The sequence below is a fragment of the Neopsephotus bourkii genome, unplaced genomic scaffold, assembly GCF_033783945.1.
Source record: "Neopsephotus bourkii isolate Nb327-2 ecotype Australia unplaced genomic scaffold, CSIRO-AGI_Nbou_v1 NB_1248, whole genome shotgun sequence".
NCBI classification, from domain to species: Eukaryota; Metazoa; Chordata; class Aves; order Psittaciformes; family Psittacidae; genus Neopsephotus; species Neopsephotus bourkii.
The window spans coordinates 3,696,520-3,716,049 of record NW_026901733.1 but is presented as its reverse complement, the minus strand read 5'-3'; the positions used below and the strand labels follow the sequence as shown (position 1 = coordinate 3,716,049).

General features: G+C 39.7%; 1 protein-coding gene across 2 annotated transcripts in view; it reads left to right on the top strand.

The window, feature by feature from the left end:
* The window catches only part of MBP (myelin basic protein), a 110,846-nt gene extending 92,822 nt beyond the window's left edge, over positions 1-18,024 (top strand). The window contains exons 5-9 of one of the 2 annotated variants that reach the window (XM_061364731.1): positions 12,574-12,681; positions 13,182-13,217; positions 13,788-13,820; positions 14,793-14,918; positions 16,248-18,024. In XM_061364731.1, coding sequence (XP_061220715.1) covers positions 12,574-12,681; positions 13,182-13,217; positions 13,788-13,820; positions 14,793-14,918; positions 16,248-16,304 — 360 coding nt within the window. In that variant the 3' untranslated portion in view covers positions 16,305-18,024. The remainder of the gene's footprint in view (positions 1-12,573; positions 12,682-13,181; positions 13,218-13,787; positions 13,821-14,792; positions 14,919-16,247) is intronic. The other variant, XM_061364732.1, reaches the window with a different exon arrangement.
* Positions 18,025-19,530: the final 1,506 nt, after the last annotated feature.

Genomic DNA, 19,530 nt, shown 5'->3' with positions numbered 1-19,530 from the left:
CTCTAGATAGCTTGGCACTAACTGAGGGACAGACTTGGAAATAGATGTTAGAAAACCAACAAGAACTGTGGCCAGATTCTCAGCCTGCTTGCTCAAGATCATGTTTTAAGGTCAGATGATAGCACTGCTGAGGAGGTGTCTTGGCGGGTAACTATCCCGAATCCTGGGTGTACAAAACACTCCAGCTATGCTGCTGGACTATTGAGCAGCTGTTCAGCTCTGTTCTGGTGAGAAGGGAAGGTTTATATTCCAAGCATTTCAGATTAGAAATTGTGCAACAAACCATTCCTTCATTAGAAGCTGATGAAAGGCTAATTCCTGAATTCTTCCCATTTCCAGGATTACATGCCTCCTCTGATCCATTATGTAGATGTTGTGTTAGTTCACTGGTGTTTGAGTGGCAAAGTTCTAAGATATTTTCACTGCACCCTTTGCCATATAAATGATAAGTATGTGGAGTCTTGTGTTTGTGTGCTGACACACTACAGTGTGTTATTTGAATGGAGCTACTGTTGGGCTGTAAAACCTTTATTTTAGATGAATATATTGTTTGATGCAGTTGCTCAAGTTGTGTGTTGAAAAAAGCAATGCTCATAGTTGATGGCTGGGCCCAATTTGACAACCTTTGCTGTCCGCTCAATAGTTGTAACATGCAGTACCTGCTGGGATGGGCAAGCCCATGCAGCTTTCCCACACTGGCTGGCTGAGTGTTGCACAGGGACATGGTACATACTACTCCGTGATTTAAAACTGACTTGTGATCATACAACAGCTGCAGGCTGTCAGTGTTACTTCACAGCTCTGCACTTGGAAGCACCATGTATAATAGCCCTTCCCCAAAGAGCTGGTGTAATGTATAGACCACTGAATGAAAAGTACCCCAGAAACTTAAAACCAGAAGCCTCTCACGTGGGCAGCCAGCACTAAGCAAGATGTGTATTTTGTTTTTTTTTTTTGTTGTTTCCTCACATTTACAGACTCATGACAAAGAGTTAGCAGTTGGGCAGTTGTTTCTGTAGGTATGTAATGTGCCTACGTGCAGCAAGCAGCTGCTGTGAGAAGGAAGAAAACCACTTTTCTTACTATACTACAGATACCAGAGACTGCTCCCAGCACTGCTTTTTTCTGAAACCTGCTTGGCTAGCTCAACTCTTGCTCTTTTATTCATACACTGTGTTACTAGATGAGAAATAGTACCTGCAATGTAGAACAAAAGGGGAACAATACCAAAATCTTAGATTCTGCATACAGACTATACAGAAGTATGTACATTCTTACTTAGCAATAAAACAAACCAACCAACTCCCTTTTTAGTAGTGAGGACAAGGAAACGGCTGCAAGTTGTACAGATTCTATATTTTATCCTTTGAGATGAACACGATTGCTGTGATTCTCTGCAGATCTCTGTGTAGTTACGGATGGGAGCACAGGATATCATGTCTCATATCTCTGTTGCTGTTCAGTAAACTGCCGTTTTGAAGCAGTTAAATGTCTGCAAAACAGGACAGAATTATGGACAGTTCCAACATTTTGTGCCTAGCAGATGTATTTCTAATGTTGGGGGCTTTTTGTAAGGACAGCTGCATGCAGTGTTAAAGTCCTAACTTGCAGATCTCAGCTGGAAGCACAGAATTCTATTACCTTGGCAAAAGTCAGTCCCCTTTGGACCAGTGCCAAAGCATCTCTGGCACTATTCACACAGTGATAATATTGATAAAACCATGCCCAAGAAAGCTCAGCTGTAGGAGGTTTCAGTGCAGAAAATATTGAGCAAGTGGCATGGATGGTTGTTTCGATGCTTATTTATTCAGCCTTTGAATCGATGCCTTTTGGTTTCTTGTATCAAGGAAGGCTCGTGGTGTCATTTATTTATGCGTGTGTGTACACAGAGGAAATGTAGATGGCTTATAGTCTTTATTTGTGCTTCAAGCTTAAGTAGTTGTCACTTGCTGAATTTTGTAGTGTCAGAGCACCAACAAATGATGAAGGTGTGCTTGGATGAGCTGAAATAGAATCAAGTCTCTTGGCAGCTTTTCAGACTCCACTAGGTAAACATGTCTTTGGTAAATAAGGTACCACGAAAAGCACCTTAAAGAATGAATTTCAAAGGCTAGACATTGAGAAGTTGATAGAGCTGCACTGTTTATTTGCTTGCACTTGCTCCTGATTAATTTTTGAAGCTTTTCAAAGCAGTTTTGCAGCTGCCTTTCTTGCAATCCCCCTTTCCCAGCCAGCCCATGCCCCAGTGGGAGCGTGTAGCTCAACTACCCACACCAGCAAGCACTGGAATGCAAAGACAACACTTGCTCTTTGTACAGATTTAGGGCTGACATTCAAGCAAAACACATTATAAATTCTTTGTGGAGGCATTTTCATCTTGCATCCATAGCTGAAAAGCACAGTAATGAATAATACTCACTGTTGTGTATGGAAAGGTGGGGTAGGAACAAAGCGGGGACTGTTTCATGGCCTCCTTTTCTCCCGTGGAGCAGGTTCTCCCTTACCCTGGAATTCTGAAGTTGAGTGCATGGGAGCAAATAAAAATAGAAAAACTGGAATGTACAGAAATACTCCTTCTCCTTTAAGGGGCAGCAGATACATTCACCATTGTTCCCCCAACCCCAGCAAGATGTTAGATAGCAAACTCAATCAAAAACAGATTGAATTTTGTTACTTGTAAGAAAGTTTTTAAGGTAGAATATTCCAAACGAAACTTCTGTTGTGCACAGCCTAAATGTATTTGTATTAAAGAACTTAAACAGGTGACAGAAAGAAACTGTGATGCAGACATCTCGGCAAGCATGTGAGACAGTCATGTGACTATAAATTATTACCTTTCTGATCTTTACAGAGTATTTATCTAAACGTGTGTAAAGCATATAAGCAAGTGGTTTAAAATGATTGAATCCTTCTTGTGCCTCTTCAATATTAGCCTGTATTCAACTTGAGTATGTACAGAGCGCTGGTTTGGTTCTTTGACACAGTTATTTATGCTTTTGGAATTGTTTATGATTTATTTCTTGGGTTTTTTCCCTACTAAAGTTTGGATTGTGAAACAAGAACTTTTCTGTCCTGGTTTAACATTGTGCATTAACATACTAAACTTTAAACTCCATTTGTGGCCCCCTTGCAACAAACCAAAATATTGTGACAGTAAAACACAGGCTCAGGACGGACTTAGCTGAAAAAATAAATCATTTTTTTCTTTTACATTTTGCTTTGGTTTTGTATGCAATCTTGTAATGTTCTCCTGTTGCCTGTATGAAGCCTTGCTCCCATGTTTCCTTCCTGATACATACACCTTCATCAGGGACTGTAACGACAGGACAAGGGGTAATGGGTTCAAACTTAAACAGGGGAGATGAGATTAAATATAAGGAAGAAGTTCTTCACTGTGATGGTGGCGAGGCACTGGAATGGGTTGCCCAAAGTGGTGAATTCCCCATCCATAGCAGTGTTCAAGGCCAAGTTGGATGGGGCTTCGAGCAACGTGGTCTAGTGGAGGGTGTCCCTGCCCATGGCAGGGATGTTAGAACTAGATGATCTTAAGGTTGTTTCCAACCCTAGCCCTATATGTGTGCGGGGGCAAGGAACACAGAAGGCAGACATGGGGCTTCCCCTCTGTAAAGACAGATAGGCGGTACAAGGGGTACTGGGCTGATGTTCTTCTTGAGTTGAGCAGAACCAAGGTTTAGGATCAGCATCTGGGAAATGGCAGTTCCAAACCTGCCCCAGAATTAAGCAGTTGTAACAGGGATCCACAAAAAGGACTGAGATAAACATGCACAGGCAAAGAGTTTAGAACCATGGTTTTAAATAATGACATGGACAGACACATTCATCAGCATATCCAGGCATATTTTATCTTTTGCACTCCCACTCTATTAACATTTATTGTGGAGCTCTCATGTCTACTGCAGTACCATGGAGACCGCAATGTAGTTAAATCAGCGCTAGTCCAACTAGTGTGTGATGCGATCTAAGTAAGTAACTGTGATTCTTATTTCCAAGTCTTAGTTTCAGGGAGTGGCAGTGCTCAAGATCTACTGTTCTGTAAAACGTGCTGTGCAAGCAAATGCTTGTAAAAAGGTTTTTATAGAGTTCATGGTGGTTGTAACAATAATTCTGTTTTAATCTTCTGCTTTATGTGTGCTTCATGTATTCATTAAACTGTTTACATCACAAAACTGGTGTACTAATGTTTTAATTTGTTTTAAGTTGTTTTTTTAATCCATTAACAGAAGCGGCAACAAACTTTGCAGTTGACTGAAAGGGGCTGTATGTCCTTCTACAAAGATGCAGTTAAAACAGTGTGTTGGGCAGAAGGGAGGAAAGCTAAAGCTTGCCTTCCATAACGACAGGACTAGGTTCTAAAGAACTGAAGCTGCTAAATCCAGTGTTCTTGCTTTATGATAATGGGAACTGAATCTTGCCTCCCTCTTTTGCAGCAGGTAATAATGAATGATGAATGACCTAGGAAAGTAATCGACTGACTAATCAACTGAAGTAATTCAGAGATCATGGTAACCAGTCTAAGAAAATATTTCCCCTTTTCATTACACTTCTAAGTATCTTCCAGTTCAGTCTTTGCTAGACTGTTTCTAGATCCTTCTATCTACCAGTAAGATAGAGTAATAATAATACTCTGCATAAGAGGGAGCTGATTGTGTGTTGCTCTGAAGAATTGCTCCAAGGATTCTTCCAAGTGCTTAGGGAGAGTCCAGGCTTGCTTCTACACTTTGCTTGGGCCCCAGCATAGCAGGGCAGGGGGGGAGCCATAGCTGTGGAAGTAGCCATGGTGGCAGCTTTGAGGTCTTCTGGGGGGAATGGGTCTTGGTCGTTCTGCAGTGATTCCTGGTTTCTTTCAAGTGCACAGCCCCACAGCCTGGTTGAGGTTAAGGTCTGGGTCTAATTTTACTGTGATAGACCCAGGGGTGTTTGTTTAAACAAGTGGGAGGGGCAGGCAGGAATCCCAGACCTCACATGCAGAAGGCCAAATGGAGGTACTCAACATGGAGCTTGGGAGTTTTTCTTACCTAACATTAAATTTTTTTCATCATGTTTACTTCTCTGCAAATGAACCAAGTTTATAAATCAGAAATTGCTTCATATTAAAATCTGTTACAATGGGGTAAATTCATCTTTCAAATGAAATGCGTTATCCTTAGCACTTTCCATCCTACAATGCCAAAATGAATGACTTTGTGCAACCTCTAACCATCTGCAGAACAATGGCAAACACTGCCCAAGAGAAAATTGAGGCAACTGTGAATAGCTCTCCTCCCCCTTGCTTTTGTACCTTCATCATCATGTTCCATTAGCAAACGTTGTATTTCAGTTTGTGTACTGGTGCAAAAGCTTTCACTTTGGTCCCGAAATGGTGTCTACTTGAACAGACATGTTCAGTTACCCAGTTCACTCTAAAATCACTTGGTTTCATTTCTCAGCTACATGGAAACAGTATCTGCTGCCATTTTCAGGTGTTTTTACTGGATTTCTTACAAAGCCATTTTAAAAGTGTTGGTAAAACAGTGAATTACTGCTGCAGACCCAAGATGAGCCTTAGCTCTGTTTCACCCTTTGCCATCACCTTGGTTCATCTCCCTTCAACTTTTACACTGGCTATATTATTTGAAATAATAATTTCACCTTTGAGTATTCATTTCAAAGAAATAAGCTATTAAACCATGCCATGTCTAACTTTCATAATAGTAAACTCTATTACACTTGCCACTTAAGTAAGTTGTGCTGATGTAGGCAATAGTCATTTTAACACCTGTATAAGAGGTTAGCCTGTAATTTTTTTACCTATTAAGGGCAGAAAAGAACAGAATCAGGCCAGTCCCTTCATAAAATAGTTGTTTTTTGCAACCAGAGAGAAGAAAAGTGTATTTCAAGAAATTAAGGATGTAGTAACATTCTTCTCCTGTTTCTGGTCAGCAGCTGTAAAGCCAGCGTATCCCTGGTATTTATAGATCTGTTCTCCAAATAATGATCATCTTTCTTACTCTGTGAGCTTCTTCGGTATACAAAAAATACTAGGCAGCAGTCCTTGTTAAAATTTCGACAAGGTTCTGCTTCCTTACCAATAGCCATACCCACAATATGATGTTCTTTTGCTGTAGCAGCACCAACAGGTGCATCTCCACCAAATCCAGTCTTACCAGTAGACATTCATCATTGTCAATACTGATCTCTGATGCCTTCCCTATCTTGGCCATGTAAAGTTCCTAAAGGCTGTGAAGTCCTTTGGTAGCAGAAGCGACCCTGGAAGCTCCTGTGAAATACTTGCTAGCTAAAATCTTTTTGTGGGAGTGATCACTGGCAAAACAAATTAAAAAACCAGCCCTCAAAACCCAAAACCTTTCACGGGGTTTCTATGGTGGGATCACTTCAACAAGGTTTAATCCATGTCACTGACACTGATTTGATAAACCAGCACACAGGACTATACTGGATATGCATCAAAGACTATGTCCAAGCAGACAGATAAAGAACATCTTATCATGAAGAATATTTGAATAAAATGACTAATGCTAGGCAAAAAAAAAAAAAAGCTTCAGAAAAGTAAAGGTAAATGAAAGCATCAGGTTTTGTTTCTGAAACCATTTATCGAGGGTCACAACGGTGGAATAAATCGGACATGTAGAAAAACACTAAGATGGTATGATGCCACTAGTCTCTCACTCAGGACCCATCATAGAACTATTATCCTGAACCACTGTCCTGATTCTTCTTTTTTCCCCTGTAATTCTTTCTTCCCACCTTGGAATTTGTGAACCATAATCACTGAGGCACTAAGGAGTCAGAGGAGGATGGAGGAATGTGGTTCTGGATATCAATTAGCACCTCCCTCTCTTGATGGCCAGTGTTCTCCACTGTTTCCTTCATCAAGCCATCTGTTTGCTCATCTACACTGTGTTTCTCACTTCTCAGTCATCTGTAGTCTTTCCCCAATGCTTTTTATTCCCATCTTTCTGCTAAGATTCCTTCCTCTTTCTGTTCATCACCTATTTCTAGACAAAGATTATATTAACGATCTCAGCACAACATGGAAAGGCAGAATCCCCTGGACAATTCATCTCCCAACCAATTCGCTGTAACTGAGCAAGTAATTTAATTTCTGTCTTAATTTCCACATTAGTAAAAATTAATGATGCCATTACAAGGATGCGTGGTTCGCTTCACTTTCTAAAGTGATTAGAAAAGCCTGCTGAATTAGCTAATTAATTGCAATGTCACCATCAGACTGGCATGTGGGCAGGATATCAGCATTCCTATCGCTTTTTGTAACAGATCAGGAAGTTGTGGACAGCCTGGAACAAACACCATCACGAAAAGTGAATTGGTACTTCGGTTGTATGTGAATGAGGATGGAAGCAATGACACCAGGATAATGCAGCCTAGTTTAGCAGTGCATGTTCACAGTGGGTATTTTACTGCTAGAATAAGCATGGAAAAAATATATCCTCACGTTACACGTGCTCTATATTCTATCACCTCCTGATAAGACATCAGGTAATGGCACTGGGAGGCTTTAACGCAGCATCAGCTATGCCCGGGAACAAAAAGCCCTGCGTACAAAGCACCTTTGAAACCCAAGAGGAAGCAATTTCTGTATATAAGCACCTGGCAGATTTCCTGCAAGTGCTTTAGGCAAACGGTACAGAGTAAATTTCCTCTTGTTTAACAAAAAATAAGCTTATATATTCACTGAAGGGATAAGTCTTCATTCCTGTTTGGAATACTGCTTTGAAACGGTGCTAACTACAGAAATTCAAAGCCAAGTAGGAATTTTCTTATGGGTAAGAGTCCATTTCAAGGGCTAACACAAAATTACCTAAGTAAGTGGCTTAGAATTGCTTGGTGCTCTTTCATTCCCTCTTCCTACAAACCAGCATGAACAGCATTCATCACTTATTCGTTATGCTCAATTAGCATTAAGGCTAATTTTAGTCTACCAGTACGCCTGCAAATTTTTTAGTGGGGGTTAAGCATCACATCCTGTAGGTTGGGGAACAGTTGGGTTTTCTAAGGCAGTATCTAAATATGGATACTGTCCATATCCGTATGAATCCGAAATTTGTGGGGTTTGTAGGTTTTCTAAATTCACACATAGCGCCTCATTAGGTATCCTGTGACAACAACCCAGTGGAGGCCATGAAACCCAGTGAGCCCAAGAAAACAGCAGTGGTTTTTGTTCTTACAAATATCAAAACCCCTTACTTGGTTTGACTGCATTTTAAATCAGTGATTTCCAGATTCCATGTGTATTTGGATTTTGCCATTATGTAAGAAAGGTCATTAAAAGTGTCTATTACTGCTTAAGCACACATTTTTCATCAGAAAACAAAGTCAAGTGGGACATGAAGAATATGTAACTGCAATTGCGTTTACACGAATATGAATTTAATCCCCCAAATCCAACCACATCTCAAGTCACATACGTGGATGATCACAAACCTGGATTATCAAACCTGGTATCCAAATGTACAACCCAGATGTGCCTGCTCCACTTACGAAAGCCCACAGGATCCTCTTCTCCAGCCTCCTGGGCAGTTGCAGTGCAGACAGTAATGACCCTTTACTGTGGTTCAGGGCCACAGAACCAACCAGGAGACATGGTCAGGGCTGCTGTGGTGGGACACTGGGGAGCACACATTCAGGTATCTTCACCTCGACTGGAGATGTAATAATAATCTTGCACAAACCCTAAAATGGAGCACATATCCAAAGTCACGCATGCATTCTTGTTACCGTGTTAGAGAAGCAGCATCTTATTTTTCTGAACAGTTCTTTCAAGTTATTAATACAGGTTGTGCCAGTAAATTGAATTAGTTTAATGTGAGAGCATGTGGCAAACACAGGGAATGCACTGTTAATGTGTATCTATGATAAAATACCGGTGTTTTGTACTACATTGACAGTTACTCTCTTCTTTTTCTTTTGTCTCAATCAATAAGGCAGGTGGCACAGTAAATAATGCAACCTCCCAGGATCCCAGTATTGAATCAGTCCCCATTACAGGATAACTGTGGGTGTTTTACATCCGTTATTAACAGTGTTCTTATTTCCATTATTAATCCTTAAAACTATAAGTGAAGTTGCAAACTACATCTCTGTCATCAGATCTCACAGATACTGCTTAAAGTTCCAGCATTGGCAAACATTTCCTAATAATAACCATTATTCAGCTGGAGGGATCTTTCATTTATTGGCTTTTCTGAATGTACAGTAGAGATGACTTAGTAGGGAACCTCAGACATGCAGTTAACTGGGAACAGCAAGTGCTCTCTGGTGTTTATTCACTTACTCTAAAATTACTTTTTTAAGGGCACAAACAGGGGCACCGCTGTTTTGAACTTCACAAACAGCACCCAACAGCTCTAAATTCAGGATTCTACTCCACGAGTACATCTCATAATACACAGCTATTGAAAGCAAGGCTGCTTTTTATTGGCAATGCTCTCACAACTGAAATTCATGACAAGGTTGCAAGAGGTGTAGGGAAAGCTCGCTGCAGCTGCTGGGCAGCAGGGACCAGGAACCCGAAGACGCAAGAAGTAAATCTCCCTGTTCCTAAAACATGCCTGCTCTGCTGTATTTCTATTAAGTTTTAATAAGGATATTATTGAAGACCAAGCATTTAAAGCATGTTTAAGGATAAATGGTGAACTTCTGACTGTATTAATGAAGCATGTAATGATAACTAGATGAGCTTAACCAAAAAAGTTCTATTACAAAACACCACCCCAGTAGCCCATCCCAGCAGGATAAATGAGATTTGTTCTCTCTTTCATTCAACAAAGAATTGCCTGACTCGAGGCCTTGGGTGGCATGGTTCAGTGTGAGGTGTCCCTGGCCCAAGGCAGGGGGTTGGAACTAGATGATCTTAAGGTCCTTTCCAACCCAAACCATTCTGTGATTCCATGATTTGACTTATAACACTTACAGCTATCAGTTATTACCCTTCTGAGGGAAGTGATTCTCAGAAATCATGCATATGAGCACTCTCAGAAAAACCCCAGGGGATTTTGCTCCTTGCCCCTAGGAATCAAAGAATTGAAAGAACACATTACAGGTGAGAGTGATTCCGACGATAAATTGAAGGGAAGCCTGTCAATGCCACAAATTGAGAATAACACTGAAGATTCTGATCACAGATAAAATTTGCTGATGATAATATGAAAGGAAAACGCTTTATTTGTAACACCAGGAAACACACACGATTGAACTCACACAGCATCATCATTAAAAATGGCTTCAGACTTGCTGCTGCCTCAAATGCTTCCAATGGGGACCCACTAAGAGACTATGCTGACATTTGGCACCAGAGACAGAAGAAACTTTGTCTTCACTGCATGCTAATCTTTTTGATAAGCAAAATTAGTAGCACTAGTAATCGATCAGAATGCTTGATTCAGGAAATCCTAACCCTAACCCTAACCCTAGAGGGTAAACAAGTTACCACAGCTTTTCCCTGTGCCTGCTGGCAATCCACAGCCCACCATGGAGCTGCAGCCCACCTGCAGTCAAATCTGATTGTGAAGCTTTCTGTTTTGCACCCATTAACAGTTTTACAATTACATGGTGACCCAGTTCCTGCTGCTAGTAACAGACATTCAGATCTGCAACACCATGGTATTTATCATGTTATTTATGCTAAAGACAAGGCAGTCCACTGCTTTCAGAGGCAAAGCAATGCTTCATTCGAAGATTAAAAGACAAAGGCATGGCTGAAGTAACTTGCTCTGAACATGTGCAAATACCTTCCTGGCTCTGTCTTAACAACAGCAGCAGAGATGACTTTGTCAACACTGGAACTAGTGACAAAGCAGAAACTGCTGCAGAGGTATAAGCAGGACTGGCTGCCTGACACTATGGGAATTTCACAGACCCAATAACATTCATAAACTCCTGCTTTTTAAGTGGTAAATCTTTATGTATCAGCAGAATGCAAAATACCGATGCTGATAAATAATTGGCTCATTTTTTTTCCTAAGGAAACAGATCTTGTAAACAATATCTCTGAACTTCATTTCTATTCAGGATCATGTAACTTACAAGGCCACTCATGAAGATGGGTACTTCTGACTCATTTTGGATTCAATATAATATAAATTAATTCGTATAAAATCACAAGACCTGACATCACGCACTTGAAAATAAAGCTTCTATGAAGCAGCTTGGAGCAGCTAACACTAGATTGTTTCATACGAGCTTTTATTTGAGAGACTTAAACCATGTAGATCTCTGTACAGCCATTTTCAGTAGTAATAGCTGGAGGCCATCAAGGTCATTTTGAAAGCTATTGCTGTCACGAGACTGGAGTGCAAAAAGACTCTTCAAACCTTTGAAAGTCTGTGCTATAGACATTAACTTGTCAAAAATCACCAAACTACTCAGGAGTCCAGCAATAAGACCAAGCTTTTTCCCTGGCAAGTCGATCAATGTTTTTCTGTATGTGATGAAAGTGAAGTACGTTTTAGATAACTATTCATCCTGCTCTACAGTCAAACGTTCATTCAGTTTGTACTATAAGGAAAGTGCTTATGTGAGCTCCTGTCTCGCTATGGATTTCCATCTCATCTTTAGAGGCCAATTAATTTAGTATCTATATAATGCTGATAACATCACTGTACTCTCAGGGAGTTCATTACACTAGGAGAACCACTGCAGCACTTTTGTTACTGCCATTCTCTTCTACATTCTCTCTTCTGCACTGAGTACTTCAAAAACGTGGCAGTGAACACGAAGCCTTGTGCCTCTACATTCATAATGATGGGCAGTGAACACGAAGCCTTGTGCCTCTGCATTCATAATGATGGGCAGATGTCTGTAACTGGGTCAGTCACACCTAACAGTTTTAAAAAGAACTTTGTCATACAGCATCCAGAGAGCAGTAACTACCCAGAATTTTTGACACTCTTTTCACTGCAACAGATACATCATGCTCTAAGTACCAGTCAAGGTATTCAATCCTTATAATGTGTTATTTTTGTTATTTATTTTACCTTCACTGAATGGACTTCTTTCTGTAGTGCTCAGGAAGCCCTACTGAAAACAGTATTGTCAGCCTTATTTGATTCCCTCATTCTAAAAATTACGTTGCTCTTGCAGTTCATCAGTGTTCTGTAGTCCTTGGGAACGGAGAAATGATACACAATCCATTCCTGCTCTTACATGGAGAATGACCCAATGTCATTTTTTCTCCATTTCAGGTTTCATTTCTAAAATTACATTCTACGATCCTACTTATGAAAGGAGGAAAACTACAAGGTTTCTGCTAGCAGAACTTTCCAGTAACAGGTTTCATTCCACACAGGGCTGTAACATGAAAAACATGTACACCCTCATACATATACATATGTATATATATATGCACAACATATGTCCATATGCATTTACCATTGCATTAAAATACTGAGCACTGACAATTCTAAGTTGCAATCTCTGTAGCTTTCCAAAGCATTTTTCTCTTCATTCCTGGTGAAAGTGACTCTTCTTTTTATATAGTCACTGATTATTCCTCCTTCCTAGCTGACCTGGCAACACGCCTATTGTGCTTTTCAGGATATACATGCAGCCAGGGCCAGCCACCACGTAGGGTCCATCCCCCAGAGATCTCAGCATGGCCGGCCTGGTGATGACAACCCTGTAGTCCACTTCTTCAAGAACATTGTAAGTCTTCTCTCTTCTTGGTATGCACTAAAATGAACTATATTCTTTAGGCTCCATCACTAACCAAATACTCCCCAGTCATTAACCATTATTTTTAGCCTTGTGAATTGTGCCTTTAAGCTCATCAGGCTGTTCTAACACAAAAAAATATTTTTTACCTGGAAACACAAGCAATACTGAGAAGCTACAAGGCAGTGCGTGAACACTCCCCAGCATAATTCAATTTCAACCACCATTACCATTATACAGCTTCACCATTAACAGGTTTTTGTCCCTTTGCCTTCAACACTGGCTGCATTAAGAAATGCTTTCTGTTTAAAAATAGGCAAAAATGCAGTGTATTCTAAGCAAAGCCTAGGACAGCAGAGGAGCTTCTCAGTGCAATTACTTAGATAGATAGCACTTACTCCTGCTAACTCACAGGTAATAATTCAAAAGGCTCAATGATTCCCTGCATTTATTTTTCCTTGGTTTTACAACATCTCTGTGTTGGCTTTTAGGTCTCACCCCGTACACCTCCCCCAATGCAAGCAAAGGTAAGCATTTTAAGGGGCTCATGCAATGTCCAAGGTCTTTAGTGGGCTAATGTATACCAATTCAGCTGCTAGCCTAATTCGTTTTCTTTGATGGTACTAAGTAAAAATCTGAAGTTATTATTGGGAATATTTAAAGCAAGGGACTAGGACAGAAAAGCCATGGTTCTCTTCCTCATGTGCTTCCTGACTTGCTACAAGACAAATTAAAGTCACTCTCAGTGAGTTTTGTTTTGTTTATACTGTGGTTGCTTTATAATAAACTAGTAATAGGTAATGCTTTCAAACAAGCCTCACCCACCAGGAACTGTCCCTCTATTTACTAAGCTCAGCTGGCCTCTGAAGTACCTAACACTGACAAACCATGGTTAGTCAGTTCTTGTAACTGCAACAAGGAGTATTACCTTTTGTGTTTCATGGAATGACTGTACAGATTGTTGTTTTCAGCTCTTGCCTCTGTATGGCCAGTACTTCATTATTTTTACTGCATTTTCATCATCTGTGTATGGTACACCCAGATGGTATGCTCCATAGTGATCATCATGTCATTGTTTCTATTTCTTGCATGTGCAGGGAAGAGGATTATCCCTCACCAGATTTAGCTGGGTAGGTGACAAACATGCTTTCAATAACAGCCATTTTATTTACCAGGCCAAAGCATACCTTGCTCCATTGCCTCAAGCTGCTGCAGCAACGTGATAATTTTGTTTTGTCTCAGTTTTGCTATTTTGCTTCTTCCTGTTCCACTTTCCTTCCTCCTCCCACAGCACTTTTATGATGGTAATTTTGTTGCTTGCTCTTACCCAGCAACTTGACAGCCTTGCAGCGATAATTTCTTTTGCTTTAGCACAAAGGGATCAAAATCCACTGCATGGCAAAGCTCTCCTCCCTTAAAGACTCCTGGAAGACTTATCTGCTGCATTTTGATTTTCCTGGGAAGGATAAAATGGGAGGGGAGGTTAGGATGAGATGGGCGCTTATTCCACAGATGGAACTGCTCTTAGACAGTAATGTCTGCAAAACTAACACTGTCACTAATTCAAGTATTTTGTTCCACCTTTCCTTGCAACCCCTTGCAGTAAGAAAGGATCTGCCTGAACAGTTACTAGACAAGTTCTTCCCACAGTTATCTCACAGCTAATGACATTCTACTTCTCTACCACAGGTTTGATTTTATATGGGATGGACATATAAATTACCTGCATTTTCAGACAAAACATTAAAGCCTTCAAGCCATTAAGCATTCCTTTCATTACCAGAAGTGCACAAATTAGTTGAAGTGTTTATTACCTTAGAACTTGTGAAACCGAAACATTTAAAGTTTTGTCATGCATGGTAACCCTCTGAGTATCCTTTTTTGATTATTGTCTTTTACAGATCGCTGCTTCCCTCAGATTTGAGTATATTCAAATTTCCTAACATTTTCCTTCATCCTTGCTCATTATATTGAAGATTACTTTGATCCAGCATTAGATTTCTTGTTTAATTATTACATTTCAGTGATCAAAAAAATTACCATGTGCATAGGGTAACCGGAATGCAGTAATTTGCAATATACATGAAAATCTTTCTTTGCAGGGTGGTGAAGGACACAAGCCAGGATATGGAGGAAGCGGAAAATTCTATGAGCATAAGTCTGCTCACAAGGGACATAAGGGATCCTATCATGAGGGCCAGGGCACTCTTTCCAGAATCTTTAAACTGGTAAAGTACAATTGAACTTACACTGAAATACAAAAAACTGAGTCCAGGCCAAACCTTTCCAGAACCTGACATGTTTGAAACTACCACATGTCCTTAAAGCTTCTGAGAGAACTAGATTTGCTTGGATAAAACAGAAGGTTATCTCATGGGTCTAGTAACTACTTACATGATAGGAAAAAGAGGTAAAAGTACAAAATCAGTTACCATCAGGAAAGAAGGTAAGTCCACAAAGTCCCACAAAGACCGGTGCAAGGATCTGCTTTGTTACTCAACTCCCAGATGACCTGGAACACAGATGAATGAAGTGACACAGCTTGCTGCTGCTGCTAGGTTATTTAGAATAGTGAAAATGAAAGCAAACTGATAAGCTGCAGAATGGTAGTATGTTGGACACGTATTTGGTTGAGATGCAGTTTCAACTTGAACAGTCCCTGGTTGTTCCCACCCCAGTTGGGAGAACTCCTGTAATACGTCGTTACAATGAGCTTTGACACCACATATGCAAGTTAGAAAACTGTCATGCAAAAAATAAGCATTTGGCCAGATGAGCTTTAATCTGGTTCAGTTCATCATTTTGAGTCATGGCACAGCCCCACCAGCACAGCTAATAAATCAAAAGAGACCAGGGAATTCAGTCATTTCAGCTTGGACCATCTTTGCTGTAAAACTGCTCTAGGGCTTTTCTCAGTTGCAGATACATGAATTGTCACAAGTTTGAGGTTTTTTTTCTAGTTTGATGCTTTCTTAGTGCTTGTAAAAATAGGCCAGGTTTCAGCTATCTTTTCTAGTTTTCCTGTATTTGCATCCAAGCTTTCCATACAAGACTCACGCTGATATAATCACTTTAACAATTTACCCTAATAAATATCACAGAATAAAATTATTACCTTTCAATTCTTTCAGATGTGAGACTCTCATAACTCATATGAAGGGTCTGGAGGGTTTGGTTTTGGTGGGTTTTTTTATCAAGTATACACACAGTTTATGGGTACCCTTAAAAAAACTAAAACTTCCAAGCTGCCTAAGCAAGTAAGTTGCTTTCATTAGGAAGGCCTGAATAAGAACATGCACCTACAAATAACTCGTGAGAGACTGTCCAGCCCTGTATGAGACATTTAGGAAATTAATCCTAAGTGAAAATATGCCAAACCCAATTATCTCTTTGAAGTGAAAATCCCAACAATATTTAGCAACATACCAGAGGCCACTGCAAGCCATTTTCATTAGATAATCTTCAGTATTTTGTCCTACTACAGATTCATGGGTGTTTTTAACTTGCAGTCCCAAATACACAATACTTTTCAATTAACTCTGTTATTCCCTCCACAGGGAGGCTCTGGGTCCCGACCTGGATCCCGGTCTGGTTCACCAGTTGCTAGGCGCTGAAGCTCTAAGATGCCATCCAAGGATCATGTACTTTGCTTCATAATGTAACTGCCTTAAAATTAACAACAACTGCAACAATTACCTAGATAGACGCAATCCGTTACTTAATGCCAATTAGGTTCTGCATGTAGTAGATGATTATACAAACTTCTATTGGCAATCCCTGACCAACAGTTGAATGAAAGGAACACAAAGAGTAGCTTTACTAGATGTTTTCCTTATTTTATGTGAAGTAACAAGATCTCTGACTACTCATTCTTCTCCAGGATGCCCTAACTGTATGTTGGACTTCATTATTTCTCCCAAGCACCTAATTTGAGCTCAAGTCTTCTGATTTCGTTTTAGTGAACATCAGAATTACAAATAAAGAGTTAATGTCTTGAATATTGAGCACTGCTGTTAATGAATTTCTGAGACACTGCTGTTAAAACCAAAAATCCACCATGTGCAGAAGCTGTAAGGACTGTTTATCCAAACACTTTTTTTGATTTGGTTTTTGTTGTGTTTTAATCTTCCTTCTCTCACTCACAGAATAATTTATTTTTATAACAGGATTAGGCAGTCATGGAAAGGTTTATTAAACATAGGGAGTTCAAGGTATGTGAAGTGTGGGAGGGGGCAGATGTTGCAGAATCAATAAGATGCGGAGCAACAGTAATAAGGAATTCTTTCCATACCATGAATTGCTCATCGCATCCAAACCATTAGAATTAAGAGCAGATGAGGGAGAGAAAGAGGATTTCAAATTTGAGTTAGACTAATGTTAAGAAACAAGGGATATTCCCAAAGAAACATCTAAGATTGCGCAAGTGACCACTGGAAGTCGCTGGTGCTTCAGACAAACGCTGCTGTAACAGCATAAACTTTGCAGCACAATAAATAAGTAAACATATAAACAAGTAGGTCTAATTTCTGAAAGAGAGCCCTTCAGTATTGGTATCTCAGATAGTCCTGCACATCTCACGTTAGAATTTCGTATCTTTCTCAGCAGTGCCACGTTTGCTCAGCTTACCTTTTGCCTGTGAACATCTGGATGCCTGTTAAGGGCAGTGCACCAAAGCAAACTCATAGTAAACTACTGTGAACATTTAACTGTGGTACTGTAGTTGCCTCATAGAAATAAATTATAGCTGAGTTAGATTTAGATATTACTTGTTCACAACTTACTAAAATGAATGTGTGGCAATGGTATTTCCAACCACACTTAGGGAAATAAAAGGCTCTTCTGAATTGCACTGTTTTATTACTTAAACTTACCATTTCTTCAAGCTGTCATCTAAGTGTCTGATTAATTATTTTATTTTTTTAGTTTTAGCCTATGCATTGTAGACTACAGTTAATGCTTCCCAGGTTGAAACTGCATTCCTAGTAAGTGCCCAGTAAAAGTTACCTATGAATACGTACATTAATTACATTTCACATCTAAATCTATTGTAGGTTTAAATCAGTGTCCATTAATATGAAGCAATGGAAGACAAGAGGATAGAAAATACATAGAGACTAAAGAAAACAAAACCACCAAAATTATTAAGCATACACAGACTTATTACATCTTCTATTACCTACATTGGTTGCTATGTGTATTTTTCTATTGTAGCTTCATCCAGATGTATACTCTACAACGTAATAGTTGATTAAATTTGAATACGTATTGTTCTTATAGGAACACAGCTTTTAAAAATGTTCATTATTGAAATAAAGTAATCAACTTGAAATGAAACTTGGACCAGTTCTGTCTTTTGTAACTGAGGAGATCACATACATGAAACTCTGCAGTGTTTGTTTTTTTTTTATCCTCAATTGATGAAGTTCTGTAGTTGTTTGTTTGTGGTGTTTTTTTTTTTCTCAATTTATGAATGATTTTCAGATACTAGAAAATAACACTTTGGGACCCACAACCCAGTTGCCTGCACACAGGCTTCTAGTGACATTACTGATGACTTAGCACGGCCCACAAGACTGACAACTGACACAAGATTTATGGGAGGCCAGTGTCTGTGAAGTAGCAGCTAAACACCAAGCAAGGCATAAAATGCCTATGGTATACCAATCCCACCCTTTATAAACAAGTATAGCATGAAGAATCTTCTTCAAACAGGGTATGTGAAAATCAAGTTGTCTTTAAAAGCAGCCATCAAAAATAGGAAAGAATATTTAAGATGAAAATATTGAGAAATACATCTTTTCTAAATACCACACTGTAGAAGTACAGAACTTATCCAAGGCTTTTCCATGCCTTTGTCATTCTGCTTTCCCTCAGTTGTCATTTCCAGAGGCTGGACTTGGCTTTTTAGGATTTACTTCCTATAGAAGAAAAGGTATGGTACTTTAAAGCATGATTTTACCAACATGTGTGTCTTAAAAGAGATTAAAACTTATAATTACTCACCAGTAGTTTCACTGAAAAGCTGCTGAAAAGCAGCAGTTTAAATGGCTACTGGATTTGTAAGCAAAGGATCTTTCCTGAATGCACAACCCTTACTGGGAGTATGCCATTTCTTGTGAAGGAACAGACATAAACCAAAAGAAATGCTTGAGCAGACACAAGCCAAAATGCCTGAGGCTAGAGTAAGTCTACTGCTGCATCAAACCAGAAAGAAGAGGCATTCCTATGCACGATTCACTTACCCACTATACCACATGACTCTTCAAACATGCCTTAGAATAGGTCTTTCTGCACTTACTTCAACACTGCTTTTGAAAATATCAACGTATTGGTTACAATGTCTGTATTTGTACTGAACCATCGACAGATTAATAACTGCTTTGAATAACTCCGACTCAATCTTACCAAGACTGAAGTCTCTATGTCAGGATTCTCAAGAGTGAATTACTGATGTTCATGGGGTAGGCAAATCAAACACCATGTTACAAAGAAGTTTTTAAGTAAGTCTATTTACTGTAACTGACAGGATGCCCAAGTGCTGGAGAATCAAACTGAACGAGAGAAACATGTTAGCTGACTCCATTACTCATGATCCTTACTTCCAAGACCTAAACCACACACTTGTTGCCTCCAACCAAGACATAGTACTTTGAGAAGAGACCATTTGAAAACAGCATCTTTTTAATCATGAGATCTGCTTTTAGCACATAGTCAGCCACTGCCAGCTTTTACCTGCTGGCAAAACAATTGCTGCTAGAACAGACTGAGTGCTTTCAAGGACTCAGGAATCACATTCCCATTACAAAGGACAGACTTCCATCTGCATATGACCAGTTGGAA